Here is a 25,243-nt window from a genome sequence, read left to right on the forward strand (position 1 = left end):
CTCTTGTTATTGTCTCTGAGCTCAGAGAGGCAGAATGTTTTCCACAGGGTCCCAGTGCTTGGTAAGTTGCAGTGTGGAGTCTGAAACCAAGTAGTCATGGCCCTTTCTGCTATTTCAAACTGTTCCCCAGTGAGTAAATGCTAGATGAGATGAAAATTGTTCATAAAACATTAATCCAGGATAATGACAAAAAGGATAAAACTTTTTATCCTCTTAGATGTCATTCATGTTCAGCTTAGGGAAAAGAAAAGTGTTTGGTTATCAGTTAGTTCTCTATTTTGTTGCTGTATTTTTCTGTGGTGAGAGGATCTGAGTGCCTTTTAGAAGCCACAGCTTAAGTTCTGTTTTGTTGCTGAGTTTTGTTGTAGCTTTAAGTGAACGCTCTGCTTTCATTTAGAAGCTTGAGGATTCTGGTATCTGGGAGGATGCTTCTTGGTGTCCTTCTTCAGGGGATCTTCCCAACCCAGGGAGCAAACCTGGGTCTCCCACATTGCAGGCAGATTCTTTACTGTCTGAGCCACCAGAGAACCCTCTGGTACATCAAGGCTCAGTTCAAATGCTCTCTCAGGAGACCTTTCCTCTCCCATGTCTGTTCTTTAACTCTTATTATATTCTATGTTTATATAAATCCTCTATTAAGTGAGAGCAAAGGCTGCATCTTAACCAGCTCTGTCCTCCTGTGGTGCTGCGGCAATCCGTCGAGCAAAGAAAAGCATCTGCTATTCTCCGTGAAGTGTCTGTTCTCAGTGAGCCTGTCAGTAGCTCCAGAAGTGAAAGAACTAGGACCTCGACAACTATTATGCAAACCTATGGGCTGCCGTCTGTAGGGTCGCAGAGTCGGACACGACTGAAGCGACTTAGCAGCAGCAGAAGTACTGTACCAGAATGATTTTCAGCATTATTAACATTTCACATCTTATAATTAGCAGTTACAAATCTGCCAGTGCAGAGTCCTGTGATCACAAAACTAAGTCAGCTCCAGTCTCACTCTGACACTAGTGTACAGTAAGACACCATGCAGCCTGGTGTTTCGCGTTTTTGCCTCTTCCCCATCTGGCCCCTGCCCACATTATATGCTGTAGCTCATGAGTCATCTTTTCATCTGTGTGGTACAGAAATCTGCTATTCCTGAAATGAAGCCACATGGGCAAGTTCCAAGTAGTTTTCTAAACTATTCTGTGTGGACTGATTTTATATCAGAGAAGGAATCATCTGTTTTTGTAGGAATGTCCAGTTCACACAGGCTGAAGGGCCTGCCTCTGGTGTCACTCACTCTACCAAGAACCCTTTTAACAGGGTTTGTATTTTCTCATTCAGTTGTAATAGTGGAAAGTATATAACGATAGTGAAGAGAGATTGCAGCCAAAACTTATTTGTTGAGGTAATGCTGGTCTGGCATAGGCAGCCCAAGCATTGTTATTTTTCAGTACTCTTTGGGAAAGAAATACACATTCAGAGGAGTTTGGGAGGCAAGCTATAAGGTGTAGAAAAGCCAAGTTCAAAATGTTAACAGCCTCTTTCTTGTCTGCATTTCATTTTTCTACATCTTTAAATGAGGGACTGAAATTAGATTATTTATAGGCTTCTTCCTTAAATACATAATTTTCCTTCTCAACAGAAATACTAATATGCTCTCAAAATAACTTTATGAAAATGTTCTTAATTTACATAATGGTTGACACGATAAAGGAAATCTGTCAAGGGGACTTGACCTTACACAGCTGTAGGGAGTGGCAAAGTTATCTAAATTTTCTAGTCTGATGCTGGAAGCTGAAGTGCACAGGACTGGCAGTCGCAAAAGTTGTAGAGTTGGGAAGAACAAGTTGGAGCCCACCAGGACACATTAAAATCTATGCCAGTTCTTGCCTGACCTTGATGGTGTAGGGAGACCCTGCATCAGAGAAGTCAAAAGAAGAGCCAATGGAAAGTGGAGCAGCTGCAGGCGCAGACGTGGATTCACACTGAGAAAGTGAGCCACCAGCGAGGTTATTCAGTACAGTGTGTGTGAGGCACAGAATGACTACTGCTTCGTTCTGGCCCTCCGTATCTTGCACAGAACTTGTGGCTCAATCTAACTGGAAACCCACTCCAGTATTCTCGCCTGGAAAATCCCATGGACAGAGGAGCTTGGTGAGCTATAGTCCATGGGATCGCAAAGGTTCAGACACAATTTAGTGACACTTTCTAACTGGAAAGAGGTTTTGGAATCCTGGGAAATGTGGTTCAGTCTAGCCAAATTGATACATTACACAGCACACAGTGGCTGCCACAGGCTGGTGGGATTCCAGGTGACCTTTATGTTTTTATATGTTGTGTTTTTCACAATGAACATGTATTACAGAGATAATCTGATAAGAAGAGCTATTCTCTTTGGGGGAAAAATATCTTCCTTTATTGAAAGGAATTATAAGAATTAAGAGATGACATTTTTACAGGTGAGCTTCATAGCTTGTACCTGCAAGAAGTAAGTATAAAAAAGATGCCCATGTTGTAATTCCTCTTTTGCTGCTTAACAGTTGTCCACAGTGGCTCCAGGCCCTAAAAAAACTAAGGTGAAGAATGAAATACTAAGGAAAAACAACTTCATCATCACTGGGTACCTTCAGTGCAGAGAAGCGACCTGCAAGTTACACAATCCTTCGCAGCCTAAGAGGTACCGTAGGTGATGTAACCGACAGCAACATCACAGTCTGGCTCTCAGGGATTCTCTCCCCCTGGACACCAGAGTACTGTAGTGTATGGAAAATGTGTTGATAGGCCATAAGCACACTGAGATTAAGGAGAATGTAATAAGTACATTTTAATGCTTGTGTAGGATGCTAAGACTTAGACTCAGTGCTCCAGAGCTCTTAGATGTTACCTAGAACAATGAGTCTCAAACTGTTTTCCATACTTGGCACACACCCGCTCAGCCCTATTCCTGGGTTTATGCCACTAACAGAAACATATTTTTATGTTAACAAAAGTAATATTACAGGATGACCTTCAGTCTGCAGGAACTTAAAAGGCAAGCTCGGAAATTTCAACCAACAAAGTAGTAGCTGTAATCCCACCTGAGTGTCACTATGCTATGGTTATAATATTGTGGTCCCCAAACCAGTATGCGTGAAAAACGGTTCCCACCATGTCAGTGGGAAAGACAATATATAAGAACCACTTCTAGGTATTATTTTAGTTCATCTTTTAAAAATTACTGTTTTATAACAACCAATACTGAATATTAGTATAGGAAGTATGTAAAGTTTATAAATACCCCATATAATAAACATACATGCTAAAACTTTTTTTTTTACCAATTAAGGTGCAAGATCAAAATTTTGAAACCATCAGCCTAAAGAAAGTGAAACTGTCTTCATTTAAATGCAAATTTTAGTACTCAAAGTTTTAGGAGATAAAAAGGACAAAGCTCAATGCTTTTCCTATTAATTTGTAAAATCCAAAATAAAAGCTACTGCAGTAGCTCATAATAAATGTAGAAAAGAAAAAGTTAACAAGGAGATAGCACTGGAATGGAATGAAAACAGCATCTTTCGATTAATGATGCAGTGACACTGAGCACCCATGCATGCAGGTGGCAGGCATCATACAATCCCCTTCAACAGTTGAGGGGAAAAAGAAGATAACAAAGAGGACCGCCGCCTGGCAGTCCCACATGGCTTTAACACCTGCTCTCTTAAAGAAAGGCCAGTTTGACAGATGACCCTACAGTACTGGGAAATGAAAGTCACACGTGAGATTAGAATCATTTGGCTACACTGGAGGTGCGACTCCAGCATGGAGCAGTCATGGGCACCTGGACACCACTGCACAGGGCATAGCAGCCATCCTTGTCACTGACCATAAGTCTCTCGGGGCCACGTGGTTTCAGACCAGGCTATCTTCCAAGGGAATATATTAAACGTTGTCTTAAGTCTATACAGTCCAGAGTCACAGTGAAACAAAGCCATAGGCAGTGGGAGGAAGCTACAGGGGCCCAGAATCAAAGGGGGTGTGAGGTTCTATAATCCTCTAAACCAATGACATTGGGAAGCACAGAAACTAGTCATAAATTTATGGCTCTCTCTCTCTCTCTCTCTACACACACACACACATACTTTTAAAAAAATCAACCATTGGAAACATGGATGAAGCTTGAAGATTTTACACTAAGTGAAATTAAGCCAGTCACAAAAAGACAAATATTATTTGTCTTCTGAGGAACACGAGTTAGTAGATACCTAGAGACACAGTAGAACGGTGGCTTCCACAGGCTGGGGGAGGGGGAAGCAGGGAGTTACTATTTAATCAGGACAGGACGGTGGCGAAGGCTGCACGACCACGTGAACGTACTTAATGCCACTGAACCGTACACTTCAGAATGGTTAAAATGGTACATTTTATGTCATGCATATTTTACCTCACACATTTTTTAGTCATTGAAGAAGCCAATATGGAAAATGAAGAACTGAATGTTAAAGACAAAACCCTTTAAAAAAAAAAAATCAAGAGGTAAGTAAGTACCTAGCTCCAAGCTCAAGGTCTAAACCGATGACAATCATTATGAGCCCTACTAAAGGACAGTCACACACAGTTTTAAGAGCGCTGTCACACAGGTCACCTTGTGGCTCTCCTTCAGGCGACGTCTTAACTCTTCCAGCTGGGCCAGTACTCAGGAAAGGTCTTTTTCCAGCTTTGTCCTGCTTTGTCATTCGTAATAGACAAATGAAAAGTCCCAGAAGCCTGTTCTGTTTGGGAAGCTTTTCTTTTGTTCTAGGCTTCGGTGGTTAATGTGCTTGACAAATTTCAGAGTTTCTCTGTCTCTGTAGACCAGTGCCAAAGAGTTGTTTTCTGGATTCACTGTTAGCAGCTGAAACAGGTAAATACAATGATACATCAGAACACAGATTATTCTCACCTCTTTTCTTAAACAGATGTTTCCATATCAAATACTCAAACTCTGGTGACAGGGATCTTTTAAAAGATCCTTTATTAGTGCTATTGCTCTGGCTGTCAAGACATATTCCAGCAAGCCCCATTCCAGTACATCCCCAGAAAGGTTTTACCTAATGCATCTAGGTTTTCCTACCTTCAAAGAGTCATGAAAATGTACCACCTGACTCTTCATTTACTTGGAATTTCTCAGCTGGGTAGAATGCCTAGGGATTATCCTTTAGCATCTTTACTGCATGCTGAGTACTTTCTGCTAGAAATTAGAACCACTGCCAGACAGAACATCATGGATTTATCAGCTAAAGACACTGGCAGAAAGTCATACAAGTTGGGTCGCTGAAGAATGAAAACATTTTTAAGAAGTAAAAAGGATGGTTTGCTATCAGAAGCAACTTACCTCTTCGTCTTCTCCTTTGGCAATGTAGGAGGTAAAGCCACCATACTCTGGCTCCCAGCCTTACAAAGGGCAAACAAACAGCATTCAGAAAGCTCTCACTGCAAGTTACATCATCTGTTTGAATCATTGATTCCATGCTGCTTAACACTGGGGGATCTGGGAGTTGAGTCGTACCCAACTCTGACTTAAGAGCTTGAATTTATCATTCAACCAACACTGAGAACCGAAAACTAAAATATAAAATATACCTGGAAGGACACTTACATAAAAGCTCTGGGGGGTTCCTTAGGAATTATTATTTGGTCCATCTCCTATACCTCGGTCACGGGTACAAATAGTACTCTGAGCTGGAAGACTGAAATTCATGACCCTTAAGACCCTTCCAACATAGAGCTCCTGTGATCTGAGATCATAACCAAGGCAGATAACTTGGAATTGGTTCAGTTAGAGAGGGTCTCTCGGGAGCGACTGTCCCTCTTACCTTCACAGCCACAATAGAGCAGTAAGTCCAGGGCAAATTCAGTCTTGCTGTTGTCATGGATTAAAGTGTAGTGACCAGTCTTCCAATGCCTCAGTTCCCCCTGGCATGTGGGAACACTTGATTCTAAGAAAAACATAACAGGAGGTCAGAAAAAAATACCTTGATACCACTGCTAGATTGCAAAAGAATGATAATTAGGAGCAGTACAGCACTAAAGAGAAACCATTTCTATAAACCTAAGCTGACCTGTAGCTCTATTATAATATATATAATGCATCAGCCTTATAATGAAAAAAAGTTGACTTTATTTCTCTTTACCATGAATTTCAGATGGAGTATATAATTTAGTTGCCCCCCCACTCCATTTTTTAAAATAACGTTTAATTATTTTAAGTAGAATTTTTTAGAGCAGTTTACAGAAAAATTAAATTTCCCAGAAAGTACAGTTCCCCTATCCCTGTCACACACAAACCCTGCCCCTCCCTATCAGTTTCCTCTAGTGTTACCATCCTGTCTTAGTGGGATGGTTACAGCTGACCAGTATGGAGAGACTAGTATTAACTGATGTCCACAGTTTACAGTTTACAGTTAGGGTTCTCTCTTGGTGTGTACATTTTACTGGTTTAATGTCATGTGTCCATTCCATCTGTTTAAAAAGATGATTAAATTTCCTTTGCTTTTAATAATTTCCTTCTACCTATTTGTCCAAGTTCAAGCAAGTTTTTCTTAGGGTGATACTGGTTCTCAGCAGAAAGAAACCACTCACCTTCCGCTCCTTTCTGTTCTTGTGTTCTAGAGTAAGTTTAGGCAAAACCAGTGGTATTTCTCTCTACCATCTGTACCACTGTTAGCCTAATAAAACTGTTAGCTGGCCGTGCTTCCTGCCCAAAATGCGCTTCCCACAGATCTGTCTTGTCATTCAGATCTGAGCTTCGGATGACAGCGCATCCAGATTGCCCTGCATCCAAGAGATAACCCTGGTCAGTCCTCCACACATAAGCCTACTCAGATTTCCTGCACCGCAACTACCCTTATTTGACATCTTGTTGTTTGTGTAGCATTTAATCTCTGGCCTCTCCCCTACTACAATATATGGGCTCAGGGAGAGCTGAGACCTTGTCTGTCTGCTTCTCCAAGTCCAGAAGCAGGGCCTAGCACAGAGTACATGCTTAAGAAATACTTGTTGAATAGTGAATACCTAATGGTAAAAAAGGACAGAACATAACAGCAGCTCACCTTTCTTTGCTTCGTCTTCCTCTGGGTCCGTCGGTCCATCGCTCTGTAGACTGCTGTCCCTGGTGGCCGCCCGACTGTTCTCTGGCTCAGAAGAGCTGTGACTAGTCCCTTCTTCAGTGTTCTCAGCAGCAGAGACTGCACCTCGCTCCTTTTTGTCCTCAGGCTCATCTTCTGAAGGTGCCAGGAAGTGAAGCTTCAGGCCTGTGAAGTTGGAGAGCAGCAGGAACATCGCCTCAGAGCGGAACAGCGCCATGCAGTCCCTTAGGATGTCAGGAAGCTGGCTCTCCTCAGCCTTCTCGTAAAACCTGTAGGGCAGCAACGCAAGGTGCTCATCGAGGTGTTCATCACGTTACATGGATGGAACATCACTCACGGGATGAGAGCTGATCATTAGCTTGGTACCTCTCTTCCTGAACCTTGGCATAGCTTACTGAATCCTAATTTGTTACATAGTGAGATCCTAGACTTCCCTGTGGTCCATTGTCTAAGAATCCACCTTGCAGTGCAGGGGACACTGGTTTGATCCCTGGTCTGGGAAGATCCCACATGCTGTGGAGCAACTACTGAAGCCCGTGTGCTCTAGAGCACGTGCTCCGCAACAAGAGAAACCACCACAATGAGACACCATCATGCCACAACTATAAAGTAGCCCCCGCTCGCCACCACTAGAGAAAACCCGAGTGCAGCAACAAAGGCCCAGCAAAGCCAATGAATAAATGTTTAAAAATCGGAGGTGTAAAAGACATATAACATTTTAAAAAACAGATTCTGTTAGGGTCTCCTACTGGATGTGCCTGAGAACAAAACATTAGGGCAAATGTCCTATAATTAGAGGTGAGCCTCACAGACAGACCAGATAGATGCTAAATATTTGCAGAAGTAAATGTCCTCAATGATGAGTTCTACCTTTTGTTAGGGGGGCCTCGGCTGCTCCATTCCACATGTCCTCTCTCCAAAGCCTCACACACCTCTGCAAATTTCTCAGGCTGGAGAATGAGAAAATGAAGCAGCATTTAGCAGAACTTTCTACATCCCACACTGGCTGCTGCAGCTACAGCAGTTCTGCAGAATCATTCTGGCCCATTCCCAACAGGGCCAGGTGACCTTCTTCATCCCTTTCACATCAGATCCCGCAGTCCTGACAGGGTGAAGCCAGAGCAAAGGCTGGATAAATTGTCAGCATGCTTTAGCCAAGAGACCTGAGTGTCAATTTGGGCCATTACCTTATGTACCTGTATGTCTTATGTCAAACTGCTAGACCTCTAGGAATTCTGCATTTATAAAACAAGGATCCTAATGCAGATTCTTTAATTCATGTGAGGAGAAAAACTGCATTAATATAGTTATAACTAATTAAATTTATACACTATACATTATAACTGATACACTGTTATAATGAAAATGTCTATGTAATAATACAGATTCTTTAGGCCTCTGCTCATTCCCTTCATTTAATCAGCATTCTAAATTTAAAAAGTTCAGTATAGTACAAGAAACTAATTAATCTAAACATTCTCCATAAGAGGCTTTCATAAGTACTTGTTTAAATGCAGTTTCCCAAGGAGTGCTCTACAAACAGTAATCCTATCAGTTGTGAAATAGGAAAGAGGATCCTAAGGCATGGTTTAGGTAAGTTGAATTAAATAGGATTAAAAAAGTTCATTTACTGTAATACTTCTCAAATTCCTTAATATGCTATTATCTGCTATATAATTCCAAGAGGCAGGATGCAGTGTGTCTGAACCTTTTCTTAATGGAGGGAAAACTCTTGGGACTGTGATTCCATGGGACCCAGGGTCACCTGGGAAGCACCACACCTGTCTGCATGATCTCACTCAGCCCTCAGGACAGCTCTTCAGGACAGGCAAGGCAGCTATTATCCCAGTTTAACTGGTGATGAAATACAAGCTGAGACCTTTAGTGATTTGCTGAGGTCAGTAAAACCAGAGCCAGGACGTGAATATAGTCTTCTGACTTCTAACCTAGGTCTCTTTCCACTGTAAGCTGCCACCTCATCATTCTCAAACATGTATTACTAATTTGTTAATTAGTAATCTTTCTATTATTTAAAAGTAATAGCACCAGTCATCAAAATGAACAGGGTGGGAACTACATACCACTCCCCCACAGTATACAAGTGTGTGAGTGAGACAGTGTGTGTGTGATTAAGAGCGTAGAGAACTGGGGAATAAACACCCAGGAGACTCAGCTTACTAACATGCAACTAGTACCAATGTTAGCTAGTATCATTTCATCATTCAAAAAGGATGATATAAAATTCTAACCAGGAACAGAATGAAAACTAAAAGCTCTCTAAGTGATGCATGTTCACCCACCCAAGAAGCAAGGCTATGTGCCAAACATGGTATTATCAGACAGGATTTGCTGGCCTACCTGAAGGAATTCTTTTAGGAGAATTTCAGAGCTTTCCTCAAATTCTTCTTGAATTTGAGCTTGGTATTCCATGTCAAGATAAGTAGGGTTGATCCAATCATACAAAATTTCATGCTGGAAAGGAGCAGCAGATGTGAAGGTAAGTTAATAATTCCCTCTGCTTTTGTTCTGCCACCATGTCATACCAGTAAAATAAGACTCCATACTCCCAATTCAGGGGGCCTGGATTCAATTCCTGGTCAGGGTACTAGATCCCACACGCTGCAATGAAGACCCAGTGCAGCCAAATAAATAAAAAAGAGAAAAGCAAATGATATGCCACAGCTTCTAAGAAGAGAATCCCAGCAACAAGAATTTATCCTTACATCTTGTGGGATGTGAGGGCTCCGAGCTATGAGAGGCTCAAAGTAGGTGGGAGGCCTGGTCAGTGAAGGACCATGAAACCAGCCGCTGATGGACAAACGTGACTTTTCTTCAGACAAGACCTCAGACACCTGAGAGGACAAGACCAGCAGCACATCAACATAAAGATAAGGGGGCAAGATTACTAGCCACGGCTCACTAATTTCAGGACCCTTCACACTAGGTGTGGAAACCACCTGGCCGGGTAGTCCACCCGGAAGCTGCCACGTTTAGAAACTGGGAGACTGAAAAGCATGCTCTTTGGCACTTATGTATTTGTGGCTTACAGTCTTTACCTGGTGAAAGGATACTGGAGACACTTCAAAGAAAACCAGTGTGTTCCACGAAGGGATAAGGGACTTGACAATCTGCTTCGGCTGAAAGTGTTCTGCGCCGGGAGAGAACACATCCATAAACGAGCTTCATCATTATTAACCACTTCCGGGCTGCATTGTTTCCACCTTGACAATTTGCAAATTTCTAAGGGTAGCTAGATGTCCCCTTCAGATCCCCAAATGCCACCCCCTTCCATCTGTTTCTCTTAACACAGTTCTGCTAGGTGACATCTGTTCTTACTCCACCATGCATTACTGATGAAAACTGGAAAAAGTTCTGAACGATTTCTGGAGTCAAGTTCTGGTGTCAGTCATTAAAAACAAACAAAAAAGGACCTCCTGGCAGATGGACTGGTCCTGGAGATTCATAACCAAGGGCGGCTGTACATGTGCTCTACACTCCCATGGCCAGCATTCAGAACCAGGGTCTGACTGTTGCTCATCTTAAATTAACCCCAGTTTATCTCTGGAGAACTGATTATTTCAAGCACAACCCAGAGAGGTGGCTGTCAGGGTAACGGATGGCTTCCATCTCCTCTGACGAGAACAGACATTGCGTCTAAGAACTCAGAAGTGTCTGCTGGTGTTGAAGTGCACGCCTCTGTCTTACCATCAACGCTGAACAGGTCCAGGGTGCCCCCCAAGCTCGCATCCCAGGGAGGAACCAGGTAAAGAATGAAGGCGATCCGGCGCCCTTCCAGCTCGTCATCGTGACAGAGCAGGGCATCTGTAACAGATGAGTGCACACCATGATGTCCCCGCATGGGCAATGAACAGCTGCCTGCCTCTGTGCTTATTATCAGTCCATCTGCTAGTCCTCCATAATGGCAGCTCCTCCAGCTTTACAACAACACTAATTCTCCTTTTATAATTACAGAAATAAAACTGTCAATGTAGAAAACTCTAAAAACACAGAAGAACACACAGATTCAGGGATGGTCACTTCCAGTACTTTTCCAACATATATGTATTTGCCTTTTAAAAATAGTATCCTACAGTGGTTCTTTTGTCGACTTTTTTTTTAATTACATGGCAAATGTCTTTTCCATATCACTATAAACACCTGTCATCTCTTCCAAGACAAACCATGCAACATCACATTAATCCAAGTCTACACGCCAACCACTAATGCTGAAGAAGCTGAATGATTCTATGAAGACCTATAAGATCTTCTAGAACACATACATCCACACACAAAAGATGTCCTTTTCATCATAAGGGATCGGAATGCAAAAGTGGGAAGTGAAGAGATATGTGGAGCAACAGGAAAGTTTGGCCCTGGAGTACAAAGTGAGGCAGGGCAAAAGCTAACAGTTTTGCCAAGAGAATACATGGTCATAGCAAAAACCCTCTTCCAACAACACAAGAGACAGCTCTACAAATGGACATCACCAGATGGTCAATACTGAAATCAGACTGATTATAATTCTTTGCATAGAAGATAGATAAGTTCTATACAGTCAAGAAAAACAAGACCAGGAGCTGACTGTGGCTCAGATCATCAGCTCCTTACTGAAAAATTCAGGCTCAAATTGAAGAAAGTAGGGAAAATCACTAGGCTACTCAGATATGACCAAAATCAAATCCCTTATGATTATACAACTCTCACATCCATATATAACTACTGGAAAAACCATAGTCTTGACTAGACGGACCTTTGTTGACAAAGTAATGTCTCTGCTTTTTAACATGCTGTCTAGGTTGGTCGTAATTTTTCTTACAAGGAGTAAGCGTCTTTTAATTTCATGGCTGCAGTCACCATCTGCAGTGATTTTGGAGCCCCCAAAAATAAAGTCTGCCACTGTTTCCCCATCTATTTTCCATGAAGTGATGGGACTGGTTGCCATGATCTTAGTTTTCTGAATGTTGAGTTTTAAGCCAGCTTTTTCACTCTCCTCTTTCACTTTCGTCAAGAGGCTCTTTAGTTCTTCTTCACTTTTTACCATAAGGGTGGTGCCATCTGCATATCTGAGGTTATTGATATTTCTCCTGGAAATCTTGATTCCAGCTTGTGCTTCATCCGGCCCAGCGTTTCTCATGATGTACTCTGCGTATAAGTTAAATAAGCAGGGTGACAATATACAGCCTTGATGTACTCCTTTTCTTATCTGGAACCAGTCTGTTGTTCCATGTCCAGTTCTAACTGTTGCTTCCTGACCTGCATACAGATTTCTCAAGAAGCAGGTCAGGTGGTCTGGTATTCTGACCTCTTTCAGAATTTTTCAGTTTCTTGTGATCCACACAGTCAAAGGCTTTGGCATAGTCAATAAAGCAGAAATAGACGTTTTTCTGGAACTCTCTTGCTTTTTCAATGATCCAGTGGATGTTGGCAATTTGACCTCTGGTTCCTCTGGACTGCAAGGAGATCCAACCAGTCCATCCTGAAGGAAATCAGTCCTCAATGTTCATTGGAAGGAATGATATGGAAGCTGAAACTACAATACTTTGGCCACCTGATTCGAAGAGCTGACTCATTTGAAAACACCCTGATGCTGGGAAAGATTGAAGGCAGGAGGAGAAGGGGATGACAGAAGATGAGATGGTTGGATAGCATCACCGACTCAATGGACATGAGTCTGAGTAAACTCTGGGAGTTGGTGTGGACAAGGAGGCCTGGTGTGCTGCAGTCCATGGGGTCGCAAAGAGTCGGACACGTCTGAGTAACTGAACTGAACTGATGATTATACAGTGGAAGTAACAAATTAGATTCAAGGGATTAGATCTGGTAGAGTGCTTGAAGAACTAAGGACAGAAGTTCTTAACACTGTGTAGGAGGTGGTGACCAAAACCATCCCCCAAAAAAGGAAAGGCAAGATGGCAAAGTGGCTGTCTGAGGAGGCCTTACTAAGAAAAGAAAAGAAGTAAAAGACAAAGGAGAAAGGGAAAGATATACCAAACTGAATGCAAAGATCTAGAGAATAGCAAGGAGAGGTAAGAAAGACTTCTTAAGTGAACAATACTAAGAAATAGAGGAAAGCAATAAAATGGGAAAGACTATAGAGATTTCTTCAAGAAAACTGGAGATACCAAGGGAACATTTCATGTGAAGATGGACACAATAAAGGACAGAAATGGTATGGACCTAAGAGAAGCAGAAGATGTGGCAAGAATACACAGAAGAACTGTATAAAAATGGTCTTAATGACCCAGATAACTGTGATGGTGCCGTTACTCACCTAGAGCCAGTCACTCTAGAGTATGAAGTAATGTGGGCCTCGGGAAGTATAACTACAAACAAAGCTAGTAGAGGTGATGGAATTTCAGCTGAGCTATTTCAAATCTTAAAAGATGATGCTGTTAAAGCATTGTGCTCAACATGCCAGTAAGTTTGGAAGGCTTAGCAGTGGCCACAAGACTAGAAAAGGTCAGTTTTCATTCCAATCCCAAAGAAAGGCAATGCCAAAGAATGTTCAGATAATCATATAACTGCACTCATTAAACATGCCAGCAAGATTATGCTCAAAATCCCAAATGGCTAACAAACACATGAAAAGATGCTCAACATCGCTCATTCGAGAAATGCAAATCAAAACTACAATGAGATATCACCTCACACCTGTCAGAATGGCCATCATCAAAAAGTCTACAAACAATAAATGCTGGAGAGGGTGTGGAGAAAAGGGAACCCTCTTGCACTGCTGGTGGGAATATACAGCCACAGTGGAAGACGGAATAGATTCCTTAAAAAACTAGGAATAAAACCACCATATGACCAAGCAATCCCACTCCTAGGCATATACCCTGAGGAAACCAAAACTGAAAGAGATCCATGTACCCTAAGGTTCACTGCAGCACTATTAACAGTAGTTAGAACAGGGAAGCAACCTAGATGTGCATAAACAGATGAATGGATAAAGAAGTCGTGGTACATATATACAGTGGAATATTACTCAGCCATAAAAAGGAACACATTTGAGTCAGTTCTAATGAGGTGGATGAACCTAGAGCCTATTATACAGACTGAAGTATATCAGAAAGAGAAAGGTAAATATCACGTACTAACAAATATACATGGAATCTACAAAGATGATACTGATGAATTTATTTGCAAGGCAGCAATGAAGAAATAGAGAACAGACTTATGGACACGGGAAGAGGGAAGGAGAGAGGGTGAGATGTATGGTGAAAGTAACATGGAAACTTGTACTGTATGTAAAATAGATAGCCAATGGGAATTTGCTGTATGTCTCAGGGAACTTAAACAGGCTCTGTATCAACCTAGAGGGGTGGGATTGGGAGGACAATGGGAAGAAGGTTCAAGAGGGAGGGGACATATGTATACCTATGGCTGATTCATGTTGATGTTTGACAGAAAACAGGAGATCCAACCAGTCAATCCTAAAGGAAATCAACCCTGAATATATACTGGAAGGACTGATACTGAAGCTCCCGTACTTTTGCTACCTGATGAGAAGATCCAACTCACTGGAAAAGATGCTGATGCTGGGAAAGATCAAGGGCAAAAGGAGAGGGAGGCAGAGGATGAGATGGTTGGATGACATCACCGACTCAACAAAATTTTGTAAAGCAATTATCTGTCAATTAAAAAACAAATAAATTTAAAAAATATATGTTCAAATCCTTCAGGCTAGGCTTCAGCAGTACACGAACCAAAAACTTTCAGATGTACAAGCTGGATTTAGAAAAGGCAGAGGAACGAGAGATCAAACTGCCAACACCTACAAAGAAAAAGCAAGGGAATTCCAAAAAAACATATACTTCTGCTTCATTGACTATGATAAAGCCTTTTACTCTGTGATCACAAGAAACTGTGGAAAATTCTGAAAGAGATGGGAATATCAGACCACCTGCCCTGTCTCCTGAAAAACCTGTATGCATGACAACAAGCAACAGTTAGATCCGGACATGGAATAACGGACTGCTTCCCAATAGGGAAAGAAGTACATCTAGGCTGTATATTGTCACCCTGCTTATTTAACTTATACGCAGAGTATATCATGTGAAATGCCGGGCTGGATGAAGCACAAGCTGGAATCAAGATTGCTAGGAGAAATATCAATAACCTCAGACATGCAGATGACACCACCCTTATGGAAGAAAGCGAAGAGGAACTAAAGAGCCTCTTGATGAAGGTAAAAAAGAGTGAAAAAGCTGGCTTAAAACTCAACATTTGAAAAACTAAGATCATGGCATCCAGTCCCTTCATGGCAAATAGACGGGGAAACAATGGAAACAAGCGACAGGTTTTATTTTCTTGGGCTTCAAAATCACTGCGGTCGGTGACTGCAGCCACAAAATTAAAAGCCGCTTGTTCCTTGGAAGAAAAGCTATGATAAACTAAGCATATTAAAAAGCAGAGACATTACTTTACCACAAAGGTCCGTCTAGTCAAAGCTATGGTTTTTCCTGTAGTCATGTATGAATGTGCGAGTTGGACCATAAAGAAGGCTGAGTGCCGAAGAATTGATGCTTTTGAAATGTGGTGCTGAAGACGACTCGAGAGTCCCTTGGACTACAAGGAGATCCAACCAGTCAATCCTAAAGGAACTCAACCCTGAATATTCACTGGCATGACTGATGCTGAAGCTTCTGTACTTTGGCTACCTGATGAGAAGAGCCGACTCACTGGAAAAGACGCTGATGCTGGGAAAGGTTGAGGGCAAAAGGAGAGGAAGGCGGCAGAGGATGAGATGGTGGGATGGCATCACCGACTTAACAGACATGAGTTTGAACAAACTCTGGGAGACAGTGAAGGACAGGGAAGCCTGGCATGCTGTAGTCCTTGGGGTCGCAAAGAGCTGGACACTGTTCAGTCAACTTAGCAACTGAACAACAACAATAATATAGATGTTTTACAATGTTGTATTCATTTCTGCTGTACAGCAAAGTGAATCAGCTATATATATACATATACCTCCCCTTTTTTGAATTTCCTTCCCATTTAAGTCACCACAGAGCACTGAGTAGGGTTCTCTGAGTTATACAGTACCATTTCTTGAGCTAAACTTCTAAAAGCCATTAGGTACGACTGAACAAGGCAGGAATCCATGCAAGGTGGGTGAAGGGAGTGGGTGCTATTGGTGAAGTGAGATCCTTCCACACGGAAGGACTATTTTAATACAGAAGCATATTGAAATTAATGGAAAACAGATTTCTCAAAGTTGAAGAACAGATTTATAAATTTGGAAAAAGAAATACAGAATGAACCCTATAGTGTGGAAATGAAACTGGAGGAATCAATGTGAATTTAATTTCATTCTTTCATATATATATATATATATACACACATACATATACACATAATATATATATATAAATTATATATATGAAAGAACCCACATTCTTTGGAAGAACAGCCAGCTCCAGATCAAGAGCACAGGAAAGTAAGATAAGCTTGGAAAATCTTGTTTTGCTAGAAAGATACAATAAGGATGATGTATGAAACTGAGCAAACCCACGTATTGGCCCTCTCGGCAACCCACCTCTTGGTGTCCCCTGCTTATTGCTGATTGAGAAAAAGGGCTCTGGAAATAAACTGTGACCTCCTACGCTCCCCCACATGAAGTGAACAGCAGGCCCCAGCAGGACTGAGAAATACAGAACACAGAAACAAAGACAGGGCAGGCAGACAGGAGGGCAGCTGTAACTTAATACATCAGTCACAAGGAACTCCCAGCTCTGCTTCAAAGGTAAAGATAAGTCTGACACACATTCCTAAGCTGTTTGTATACAGACAACCCCCCTACCCCCAACCAGATGAGAAAAGCTGACCATGAGCACGTAGCCCCCAGATCGGCTGCAACCTGAAGACAGACAATGCCAACCTGTTACTTCACCGTGCGCCAATCAGAGAACCGTGCACAAGCTGACACACCCTGTGACCCTCTCGCCCACCTTGCCTTTAAAACCCTCCACTAAACTCCATCGGGGAGCTTGGATGTTTTGTGGACAAGCCACCTGTGCCCTTGTCTGGTGCCCTGGAATAAACGCTGTACTTTTCCTCACCACGACCCGGAGCCAGCAGACTGGCTTTGCTGTGTACCGCGAGCAGCCTACGTTTCGTTGAGTAACATAAGGACATATTAAAAGGACACAAAGGTCAGCTTAAAGGGGTTCCCCTTGATCAAATCAAGGACAATATGGGCATCAACATAATGACGGGAACCATTACATAAATAGTAACTCTTAAATCCACACTGACATAAATAAATGGGTAGGGACTTCCCCGGTGGCCCAGTGGTTAAGAATCCATCTTGCAATGCATGGGATGTTGGTTCAACCCTTGGTCAGGGAATGAGGATCCCACATTCCCTGAGGGCTCCACACACTGAAACGCCTGAGCCCAAGCACTGCAACAAAAGATTCCACGTGCCACAACTAAGACCAGATGCAGCCAAATAAATATATATATATTTTTAATGAGTAAATAACTGGGGAGATGGCAATGTTTTCTTTACAAAAGAATAACAACTAATAATAGAAAAGAAATTATTTTATTAGAAAAACCACCATCTGGCAACCTGCATAGTAATAATGTAATAAAAAGAAATATCGGGCTTCCAGTTCAAGATGGTGGAGTAGAGGACATGCGCTCATCCCCTCCTGCGAGAGCACCAAAATTGCAACTAGCTGTTGAACAACCATTGACAGGAGGAAGCTGGACCCACCAAAAAACAATACCCCACGTCCAAAGAAGAAGCCACAGTGATATGGTAGCAGGGGGCGCAGTCACAATAAAATCAAATCCCATACCCAGCGGATGGGTGACCCACAAACTGAAGAACAATACTACTAAAGAAGTTCTCTCACTGTTGTGAAGCTTTGGAACCCCACATCGGGCTTCTCAGCCTGGAGATCTGACAAAGGGACTGGGAATCCCCAGGGCATCTGACCTTTAAGGCCAGTGGGATTTAATTATAGTATTTCCACAGGACTGGAGGGAAACAGACTCCAGTCTTAATCAAAACCGTGTACACACCAGGACCCAGAGAAAAGGAGCAGGGACCCCACAGGAGACTAAACCAAAACTACCTGCTGGTGATGAAGGGTCTCCTATGGAGGCTTGGGTTGCCAGGGGCTCACCACAGGGATGAAGGCACTGGCAGTAGCAGTCTGGGAAGGCCCACCTTGGCATAAGCCCTCTTGGAGGTCACCATTAACCCTACCACAGAGCCTGTAGACCCCAGGGCAGTGTTGCCTCAGGCCAAACAACAGAGAGGAATCGAAACCCCACCCATCAGCAGATAATTGGATTACAGCTTTACTGAGCAAGGCCCTGCCCACCAGAGCAAGACCCAGTTTTTCCCAGTCCCTCCCATCAAGAGGCTTATACAAGCCTCTTAGCCTCTTCCATCAGAGGGCAGACAGAAGAAGCAAGAAGAACCACAATCCCACAGCTAGAATCCCAGGGACGGGGGAGCCTAGTGGGCTTCTGTCTATGGGGTCACACAGAGTCGGACATGACTGAAGCGACTTAGCAGAACAAAAATCACATTACATCCAGGAGGAAAAAGTAGAAAGTTATGTCCTAGATGAAGGAAGTGAAGTCGCTCAGTTGTGTCCGACTCTTTGCAACCCCATGGACTGTAGCCTATCAGGCTCCTCCGACCATGGGATTTTCCAGGCAAGAGTGCTGGAGTGGAATGCCATTTCCTTCTCCAGGGGATCTTCCCGACCCAGGAATCGAACCCGGGTCTCCCGCATTGCAGGCAGACACCTTACTGTCTGAGCCACCAGGGAATCCCAGAGGAAGGGAGAAGATAAAACCCTACAAAAACAACTAAATGAAGTGGAGATAGTCAACCTGACAGAAAAAGAATTCAGAATAATGATAGTGAAGATGTTCCAGGATCTCAGGAAAACAATGGAGAAGATGCAAGAAATGTCTGCCAAAGACCTAGAAGAAATAAAGAACAAACAAACAGAGATGAATAACACACTAGAAGGAATCAATAGCAGAATAACCGAGGCAAAAGAACGGATAAATTACCTGGAGGACAGAATGGTGGAAATCACTGCCACAGAGCAAAATATAGAAAAAAGGATGAAAAGAAATGAAGACAGCCTAAGAGACCTCTGGGACAACACTAAATGCACCAACATTCGAATTATAGAGGCCCCAAAAGGAGAAGAGAGAGAGAAAGGACCTGAAAAAATATTTGAAGAGGTAATAGCTGAAACCTTCCCTAACGTCGGAAAGGAAACAGTCAACCAAGTCCGGGAAGCACAGAGTCCCAGGCAGAATAAACTCAAGGAGGAACACACCGAGACACAGTGATCAAACTGACAAAACTTAAAGACAGAGACAAAATATTAAAAGCAACAAAGGAAAAACAACAAATAACATACAAGGGAACTTCCATCAGGCTATCAGCTGATTTCTCAACAGAAACGCTACAAACCAGAAGAGAATGGCAGGATATATTTAAAGTGATGAAAGGGAAGAACCTATAACCAAGAATACTCTGCCCAGCAAGACTCTCAATTAGATTTGATGGAGAAATCAACAGCTTTACAGACAAGCAAAAGTTAAGAGAATTCAGCACCACCAAACTAGCTTTACAACAAATGCTAAAGGAACTTCTCTAGGCAAGAAACACAAAAGAAGGAAAAGACCTACAGAAAATAAACACAAAACAATTAAGAAATGGTAACAGGATCAATGCGTGTATGCATTTCCACTTACCACATCACTCTGCTTGACTCCCCAAACCCTATGTAATTACTTTATACTGTTAGGTTAATCATGTTCCCACTATGGCCTGCAATTGTAATTATCTTTCATTTTTTTATCTGGCTATTGATTGTGAAAACTGAAAAGCATCTTTTACTATTGTGATTATGCAACTATTACTTAATACCATTGTATCATGATCGATCAACAGAAAAATAATAGAACTCAGTACCACTATGATTTAATAGAAAAACCTATAATAACTTTTTAAAATCCAGATGTATGTCAGAATGATCTTGGAATTTTTTGAAAAATACAAATGACCAGGTATTGCTTTTTTCCTCCAGAGCTCCAGGTATATTTCTAACGAGCAGCCACGTTTAAAAACAACTAGACTATATGATGATCTTTCACTTTTATCTAGTTTTGTTTCACTTTTTCTATTTCATATTCAGTGCTGCCATTTCATTTAGGTTATGTTTTCCAGTTTCTCCATCTCTTTTTTTTCATGTTCTTTCTCAAGTCTTTATCAAGCATAGTAGAAAAGCTTTTGTATACATATATACAAATATGTATAATATATATATTTAAAAAAACTTATGAATTTTTTCCTAACTAAAAAATGTATGACATTTTGATTCCACTTTTTTGACTTAGTATGAACAGAATGCTATATTCCTAATTTAAAAAATAGATATGCAACAAACAACAAAGGTTTACTATATCTAGCACAGGGAAGCAAAGCCCAAGTCGCTCAGTCATGCCCAACTCTTTGCGACCCCATGGACTATATAGTCCATGGAATTCTCCAAGCCAAAATACTGGAGTGAGTAGCCTTTCCCTTCTCCAGGGGATCTTCCCAACCCAGGGATTGAACCAGGTCTCCCGCACTGCAGGCTGATTCTTTACTAGTGGGGCCACAAGGGAAGCCCATAGCACAGGGAACTACAGTAAATAAATATCTTGTAATAAGCTATAATGGAAAATAATTTCAAAAATTACGTATGTATAACTGAATCACCTTGCTGTGCACCTGAAACACTGTCAGATATACTTCAATAAAATATATTACGAAAAAAATCAGTGGATGCTAAAACAAGTGAATCAAATTTTAATGAGAAATGGGATATTTACATAAAGTGTCTCCCTACAAAATATTTACTACCTTAAAGACAAGAACAAGCTTACAGTGGAAAAACCTGATGTCAGCCACCACCGTAACTAAGTAATCACTTCATTAAGCACTGGTAATATGACATACTATCTATTGCATGATAAGATGCAGTAATAAGCACACAGGAGAAATCAGCAGACAAACCCAAACTGAGGGAAGTTTTACGATATAACTCATTTGCAAATTGTCAGAAGCATCAAGATCATAAAAGTCAAGGAAAGACTGAGGAACTGTTGTAGACTTAAGGAGACTAAGAAGACATGAGAACTAAATGCTATGCACAACCCTGGACAGGACCCTTTTGCTAATAAAGGACCAAACCACAGAACCTGAATGGAGCCTGAATGGAGATTAGATGGGAGTAACATACCAAACCCAATTCCTGGTTCTGATCATTTATTACTATCATGTAGGAGAAGGTCCTTGTTGCAGGAGTTACTGAAGTATTCAGGGGGTCACAGAGCATCCTAAAGGCAACCTATTCTTAAGTAAAATAGAAAAAATTCATTTGTATTATTCTCACCACTTATCTGTTTGAAACTACTTCAAACTACACCCCGACCCCCAGAATAAGGGGCATATGAGAAACTTCCCTGGTGGTCCAGCGGCTAGGACTCCATACTCCCAATGCAGGGAGACCAGGTTTGATCCCTGGTCAGAGAACTAGATCCCACATGCCACTACCAAGACCTAGCACAACCAGATAAATAATTGTTTTTAAAAAAGGGATGTGACATGACTATATGTCCAAGTTATCCTCAAAATGTTGTTACCAATTTGTACTTCCCCAGGACAATGTATGAGAGTAAACCCAAATCAAAATTTTATTCAGTAAAAACAAAACAACCCAAAACGCTTATCCTTCCAGCTGAAAATCAAACATGCTTTCAAAAGGACATGTACATGGTCAGAAAGGGAACTGGAAGGATGCATCCCAAACTGGTGACACTGGACATGTCTGAAGAGAAAGGAGGACAAGGAGAAAGTGAGGGGGACTATCGTGGATTACACGCTATATTGTTTGACTTTTTCTCCTTAAGAATATATTCAGAGAGGGATAAACTGGGTGACTGGGACTGACATATACACACTATATATACAGAACAGATAACTAATAAAAGACCTACTATAAAGAACCAGGAACTCTACTCAATGCTCTGTAATGGCCTATAAGGGAACAGAATCTAAAAAACAGAGTGGATATATGTATGTGTATAAGTCATACACTTTGCTGTACAGCTGAAAGTAACACAACATTGTAAATAACATATATACTCCAACAGAAATTAAAAAAAAAAAGAATATGTTCATTTATTACCTTCAGAAGAAAAAAAAGGCATTGAAGGGGACACTTGTTTCCTAGGAAGTGTAAGAGTGAGTTTACAGTATCATCTTTGAATTTCCTGATGCCATATGCGAAGCTTACGTGTATATGCATTATTAGCATTTTTCTGAAAATACTGAAACGGAGCAGGACCCTGCAGGGTCTTCCTGGACACAAAAGCCCTTCTGTGTCCTCCATTTCTTGCTTATGAAAAAAAAAAAAAAGGCTTGTCTCCTAGGCATCCCCAAGTTCCAAAGAGCAGGCTCAAGCAGTTAATGATTAGGACACAACAGTCACAGGACTCCTAATTCCTTCTGAAGGGACAGAGATAAGAATCTGATGCACATTTCTGAGCTATTCTTCAGAAACTAAGACAACCCCCTCACCACCCAGGTGGAGGATGGTGACATCAGGCTGACCACAAGCAACACAGAGCCCCCTGCTGGCTGGAACCAGAAGGTCGATGACTGGGATTCCCGACGTTTCACTGCTACCTCCTACTGACCGATCAGAAGGTCCACGAGCTATTATGCATCTGAAAACCCTCTGCCTTGTCTTTAAAAATCCTTCCCTGAAAGCTACTGGGAAGTTGAGATTTTTTTTTTTTTTAGTGTGAGCTGCCCTTTCTCCTTGCTTGGCGTTCTTATTTTGCTGCAAAGACTACTGTCAAGAGTTTGGCTTTATGGGACTTCCCTGGTGGTCCAGTGGTTTAGAATCCACCTGCCAATGCAGGGGACATGGGTTCAATCCCTGGTCCAGGAAGATCCCACATGCCACGGAGCAACTAAGCCCTCATGCTCTAGGGCCTGTGTCCTGCAACCAGAGAAGCCACTAAAATGAGAAGCCCACACATCAAAACTAGACAGTAGCCCCCACTTCCAGCAACTAGAGAAAGCCCAGGCACAGCAATAAAGGCCCAACACAACAACAACGAAAGAAAGACAGACAGAAAGTTTGGCTTTGTGTGGAGTGGGAACGCTAACCTTGCTTGGTTACAACACAGTCATAGCTCTCATCACACTCCCAAAGAGAACCCTGCCTTATACCTTCCAAGACGGACATTTCTCTATCTGAGCCGGGTCAGACCATCCTCACTAAGAAGATCCTAACATTATGAAGGGATACACAGTCTAGGATTTTGCAACACTGACACTGTCTTCCCATAATCGTTTAGTTAAAGCTGTTAAATCTCAGCAACAACAAGGTTTTATCTCTCTTACCTGAGAATTCGTACTTAGCACAGGACATGTCAATGGTTGACTCCAGGTCAATCTTGGAAATGTCTGAAATCCAAGACCGGAAATGTTCAAACAGAATTTTCCTAGGAATGTAAACAAAAGATAACTTGTTATACCATGATGGGGGCTCCATTTCGATCTATGACATAACTATTTTTTCCTGCAGGTTTTGGTTAATTGAAGAGCCATTCCTGAGAATGTTCTTCACTTTACACTTGCCAAGTTTAAGACTAGTATTCCCAGAGAAATAAATGCAAACCTCTCTAGTGTAATATATTTTGTTCTAATGTTTTAGCTTATTTTCTTCCTCTTAAATTTATAGTATTGCCCTATCATGATAGCGGTCTGGCCTTTGACAGCAGAATACCAATGTTCTAGTCCAAAGTTACTGACTTCTAGACATGCTTTTCAGCACTAACACTAGCTCTATTATTTAATGAACACTTGGGTGGGTAACACTGTTGAGGATTAAATACTTTAAACTACAGTAATGGTGACTACTACGTTAATCGTGTAACAATCGAGAAACTTTTTTCATATAAGTTCTGATACTAAGATGATACCAAAGAAAAGATGGTTGAACATTTCCATTTACAGCTAAAGTGGCTCTGTATAGAACTTTAACACAATTTAAGACTCACTAAACTCTGAAATTAGGTTAACTTTGATGGATCAACATTTTTATGTCAATTTTATCTCCATAAAATTGGGGAAAATATTTAAAAAAATATTTTTAAAGGGTTTATGTGAGTTCAAATTTTGCACATGAAGAGATAACACTGTTTCAATGATCTTAATCCAGATGTACATAACTGAAATCCCCATAAAATGCAATTGTGCTGTTAATAACGAAAGATCAAGTCTCCAGGTTGATCCCCTGAAATTTTATTACCAAATATCTTTTTATACTGTATACTACCCAATCCAGAATGTTCCAGAATATATTGTATTTGTTAGTCCAACCATAAGTGCCATGTAACTTTTACAGGCAGAGTTGCAAATTAGAATAGACCAGCAAAGCAAACTGCAAACCAGGCTTCAGGTAAAGTGGGTGGTCAAAGTCTTGGGTCTTAAACGTTTATGCAACTGATATTATCAAAGCCTTCCATCCCTCTTTTACTGGTAACATCAGCTGCCACAAATTTATTCCATAGAAAGCTCTTCCTCCAGTCATCCCACAAAGGTGTCACAATTATAGGGCTATTTTCTGCCATCATTCTCATTTGTTAACAGTACTCATGAGAGAAATCACAGAATCTAATGGGGATATAAAAAGGTCACCTTTCTGTAAAGACAAGGAATTCCATCTCTCACACCATCTGGCTGTTACCATTTGAGTACAGAATGTAACTCAATCCCAGAGGAAAGAAATGCTGATCAGAGGCATGGTGTGAACTAATGAGACAATGCCCTAAAAGTATGGCCACGGGGGAAAAAAGGTCTAAATAACTGTGAACTGTTACGAGTACAGTTAACAAATACTTCAGGTTTTAGAATAAAGAATCTGTGCAGACTGCCATTATTTATGGAATTATCATGGGGAGGGGGGGGCATGGAAAAACAACAGGATGAGAAAAAAATAACTTGTATAGATGAAAAATAAACAGCTTTTATAAAGTAACATGTGTCTAGTGTAGCAAAACTAGGGGAAAAAATCCTATAATAAGTAAAAAAGAAATTAAAAAAACCTATAATCCTA

The 25,243-nt window shown here is 41.4% G+C and overlaps 1 protein-coding gene across 8 annotated transcripts in view; it reads right to left on the bottom strand.

Moving 5' to 3' along the window:
- Positions 1-4,356: 4,356 nt before the first annotated feature.
- The window catches only part of OGFOD1 (2-oxoglutarate and iron dependent oxygenase domain containing 1), a 30,010-nt gene continuing 9,123 nt past the window's right edge, over positions 4,357-25,243 (bottom strand). For 5 of the 8 annotated variants that reach the window (XM_055553172.1, XM_055553175.1, XM_055553171.1 and 2 more), the window contains 10 exons: positions 23,527-23,627; positions 10,785-10,901; positions 10,136-10,227; positions 9,803-9,931; positions 9,438-9,551; positions 7,950-8,029; positions 7,044-7,348; positions 5,808-5,930; positions 5,327-5,385; positions 4,357-4,846 (listed from right to left, as the gene is read on the bottom strand). In XM_055553172.1, the coding sequence (XP_055409147.1) occupies positions 4,685-4,846; positions 5,327-5,385; positions 5,808-5,930; positions 7,044-7,348; positions 7,950-8,029; positions 9,438-9,551; positions 9,803-9,931; positions 10,136-10,227; positions 10,785-10,901; positions 23,527-23,627 (1,282 nt within the window). In that variant the 3' untranslated portion in view covers positions 4,357-4,684. Of the gene's footprint in view, positions 4,847-5,326; positions 5,386-5,489; positions 5,682-5,807; positions 5,931-6,573; positions 6,766-7,043; positions 7,349-7,949; positions 8,030-9,437; positions 9,552-9,802; positions 9,932-10,135; positions 10,228-10,784; positions 10,902-23,526; positions 23,628-25,243 lie in introns of those variants that run through there. The other 3 variants (XM_055553173.1, XM_055553176.1, XM_055553177.1) reach the window with 3 other exon arrangements.

This window comes from Bubalus kerabau, chromosome 17 (assembly GCF_029407905.1).
Source record: "Bubalus kerabau isolate K-KA32 ecotype Philippines breed swamp buffalo chromosome 17, PCC_UOA_SB_1v2, whole genome shotgun sequence".
NCBI classification, from domain to species: Eukaryota; Metazoa; Chordata; class Mammalia; order Artiodactyla; family Bovidae; genus Bubalus; species Bubalus kerabau.